Source organism: Hippocampus comes, unplaced genomic scaffold (assembly GCF_001891065.2).
Source record: "Hippocampus comes isolate QL1 unplaced genomic scaffold, H_comes_QL1_v1.1 scaffold125, whole genome shotgun sequence".
NCBI classification, from domain to species: domain Eukaryota; kingdom Metazoa; phylum Chordata; class Actinopteri; order Syngnathiformes; family Syngnathidae; genus Hippocampus; species Hippocampus comes.
This window is the reverse complement of record NW_017805453.1, coordinates 60,692-64,479: the sequence shown is the minus strand read 5'-3', so window position 1 is coordinate 64,479 and position 3,788 is coordinate 60,692. Positions and strand designations below refer to the sequence as shown.

General features: G+C 42.2%; 1 protein-coding gene across 1 annotated transcript; it reads left to right on the top strand.

The window, feature by feature from the left end:
- Positions 1-2,294, top strand: sptssb (serine palmitoyltransferase, small subunit B). Its single transcript, XM_019874257.1, has 2 exons — positions 1-335; positions 1,409-2,294. Exon 2 carries the CDS (start codon positions 1,410-1,412, stop codon positions 1,650-1,652), a length of 243 nt encoding a protein of 80 aa, XP_019729816.1. The 5' UTR covers positions 1-335; position 1,409; the 3' UTR covers positions 1,653-2,294.
- The last annotated feature ends 1,494 nt before the right edge of the window (positions 2,295-3,788 follow it).

Here is a 3,788-nt window from a genome sequence, read left to right as displayed (position 1 = left end):
GCAGGCAAAAGTTTCCAGGTGCATTCAAATACCTCTGTAAAACACAGCACTGTCATTCGAAGAACGTTTGTTTTGCTTATGGTTCTGGACCTGTCAGCCAGGTGAGCAGGTGTTGCCGTGGTGGTGGAGCAAAAGCCACATAGCCAGTGGGTGTGGTGTCGTCTGCTGTCACTCCGCACGTCTTACCACATGTAGGTTTGACCCAAACTCGTGAGGCAGATCTATTCCCCTCCTGGTGCATGCACCGCGCAAAAGGTAGCAGCGCAGCAGCAAACCGGCCGCGATCATCGCTTTTTAATAAGACATCATAACCCGGACACGTCACTGCTTTCAACGTGAGTATCTCGTTTTGAACCTCGAGAACTTTTGGAGCTGTTGTTACTTCCATTGATCGTATTTTCTCATTGAAATGCGGCCAATTGTATCACGTAATATAGGCTAAAATACTGCCCATGCTGCGGCTTAAAATTTGGAATATACACGTTGACACGACGGTAGAATTATAAGAAGTTTGAAATAAGTGTGCTGAGTTGGTAGTAAATTCTAGAATACGCGCGCCCGATAGCCACACCCCCTCGCAACTCAACCCGCAGCTTTGAAAGCAGCAGCAATCAATAAATTGACCATTCATTCATTCATGTTGCAATGTAGTAAACGCCCAGAGCCTTTTCTGGTGTGCAAAACTGTTTCTGAAACCTCTAATGTACATAATAGGACAATAAGGTAACCAAAACATTCAATTCAGTAGCTCTCATCCTGGGAAGTTCGGTACCACTGCTAAGACTACTGTCAAAAATATCGTGGCTAATAATTTTGAATACATGATCATTATTGTTCCTTGATAGGTGGTTAAAAATTTTCATTTTTTGTTGCCTGCCAAAGTCTGAAATAGTCTGACAGTCTGAAAATAAAACATGTTCAGTCACCCTTGCTTTGAAAAGATGCATTAGCGGTAGTAAAGATTTGTTGATTCAAATTCCTGGCTGCATTCATAAATTACTTTTGAAATCAATTCTGTTCTGTCTACATGCCTTGATGCACCGTTTGTGTTCAAATGTCCGTTGCATACAATGCTATTGGTCAGCCCGCTGTATTGTTCAAGTACCTGTACCTGTAAACATGGAAGAATTATGTGTGAATGTTGAAAGAAAAAAAAAATACGGACACATTTGGAATGATTCTTAATTATATGTAATGATATTGACAGATACAAAAGTACTGGTTAAAGTTGTTGAAAAATGTGCAATGAAAATTGATTGATCTAGAAGGATACTACTGAAAGATATGGAATGATGTTAAATGATGTCGAATGATATTGGTGAAAAACGCCCCGCGACCCTTGTGAGAATAAGCGGATCTGAAAATGGATGGATGGATTGTCTCTAATCTTGTTTAATCCATCCTGCAGAATGGCATTCAAGAGCCTGATGGAGTACCTGGCTTGGCTTTACTACCAGTACCTTCTGGTCACCGGCATCTACGTGCTGGAGCCTTGGGAGAAGTCCATCTTCAACTCGGTCCTGTTCTCGGCTGTCGCGATGGTGATCTACACCTCCTACGTCTTTGTGCCTATCCACGTGCGCCTGGCGTTGGAGTTCTTCTCCGCCATCTGCGGCGGGCAGCCGGAGAGCACCATGGCCCTCATGAACTAAGATGGCTCGCAATTACCTCCAGAAACTTCATTTTATAAAGGACGGGCATCGAGTGATTAAGAATTAACTTCATTGTGTGGAAATGATTATCGATGAATCACGTTTTGAAGCGACTGAAACACTGCTTGATTCGCTCAGCTAATTTGATGTGTCAAGAATAGCAACATGATGGGAAGTTGAGCTACAGCCACACTACGGCCACACCTCCCGGCAACCGTATTCTGCTCAGTGTAACGCGGGAACACTCAGAACAACCATTTGAAGAATTTATCGATCAAAGGTAATCAAATGCCCATCTCTAACTTCAACCAAAGCTGTCTATCCTCTGAGCCAATCAAAACATTGTCAAGCTTACAATGTTTTTAAGCCTGAACACCCCCGTGTAGTATTGCACTCTTCACGGCCCTTTTCGCACCCTCGCTGTGAGCTGTGGTTTGTTCTGTTTTGGTGTCACCACATTACGCTTTGTGTAAGCGCACGCTACCCATATGTTTAGCATGAGAGGATACGTCAAGCTGCTCTCGCTACATCTATCCTAAACTCTCTAATGGTTAACCATGGGACCCATTTTGAGCTCCATCGCGAACCAAAACAGCAGCACCTTTGGAGACACATCAACAGTCTTTTCAAAATAATTTAATTGTAAACGAGAATCCTCACATTTAAGAGTAAAAAGCCTTTTTAGCTACAGTTAGTTTCAGTAGATCCTGACCTCATTAATCCACAATGTTACATTTTGTGACAAGTCCTGCCCAGTCTGCCCAGGTTTTTGCCGTTTCTCTGCGTATCCCTGTAATACTGGGATCGGCAATGGATGGAGATCGAGCCCTTTCGCAAATCGTGGAAAACAGCATGTCATTGCAGGCCACGCAAATGTTTACAATGGCCTCTATTATATAATTTATACCACAGATATACCACAGTTAGCAATTTATCCTTGTGGATCATTGCTGTGAAAGGTGTTAGCCACCTGCTCGCTCACGAACTAGCTCACGAGCTAGCTCATGAGCTAGTTTCCACCTAGTTCACAGCCTAGTTCATGAGCTAACAGTTTTCCGTGGCTCCTCACAGGCGGCAGCCTCGCATCACCATCTTGCTTGGAATTTAATTAACAACACAGAACTGTTCTCTAAATTGTGGCATCCCAGGAAGATGCCTTTACATGGTGTATAGGTAGCTTTAGCTAACGGCATAGTTTAGAGGTAGGAATGGGCCTAGTTAGGGAGTAATTGCGCCAGATAGCCACTGATGCGAATGACGGCGCTCATACAGTCGGTTGGAAATGACTCATGGCGGGTGCTCAAGTGTGAAACTGGGTGTTGTTTTAGCTATGCACAAAAAAAACAAACAAACAAAAAACTCCATCTTCCTGCATGTATAATGTGGTGAGAAATTAATCTCTGAATTCACTTCACATGGTTTTAAATGTTCCATGCACGATAATGTTAAATTACAAATGTAAAAGCTACACAATGAATCCAAAGTGTTTCAAAGTTGGATGTGGAATGTTTCCTTTTGGATAAGTGGGAAAGAGTCCACTATGATGATATTACAGACGTGTGGCACGGGCCCTACCTCCATCCCTCCGGTGATTTAACTGCTGGTATGCCAGGAAGGCATGCTCGTCACTGAGCACCGGCAAATATTGATTTAGCACGCCCCATCGTACTGTAGGTGTGGGGTTTGGCTTTCACTTTGATAAGGCTTTACTCAATCTGCGGTTTACTCAGCCCCAAAAAGGAAATATTTTGTTGGTCCATGTCGCAGCTTTAAGAGGCCTGCATGAAAAGCAAAGAGCCGCTTGCCCTATAGTTGGTCTTACAAGGGTTCTCAAACTATTTGGTTCTATGGACCCCCTCATAATCCCAACGCAAATTAAGCATGACTGCCATTTGTATCCCTGAATGCCATAGGAATTAAAAAGGTGCCACTTTTCTTAAAAAAAAAAAAACAAAACAAAAAAAAGCTATTCTGTAATTTGTTGAGTTGAAAAGTCACGAATAAAAGTACATTTTAAAATAAACATTATAACTTTGCTTTAAAAAGTTTGTTTAGCTTAATGCTAAAATAACAACGCAAAATGCCACAAACAAGCAAATGAATATCATTGATGTATTTGATATTTGAACACTAACA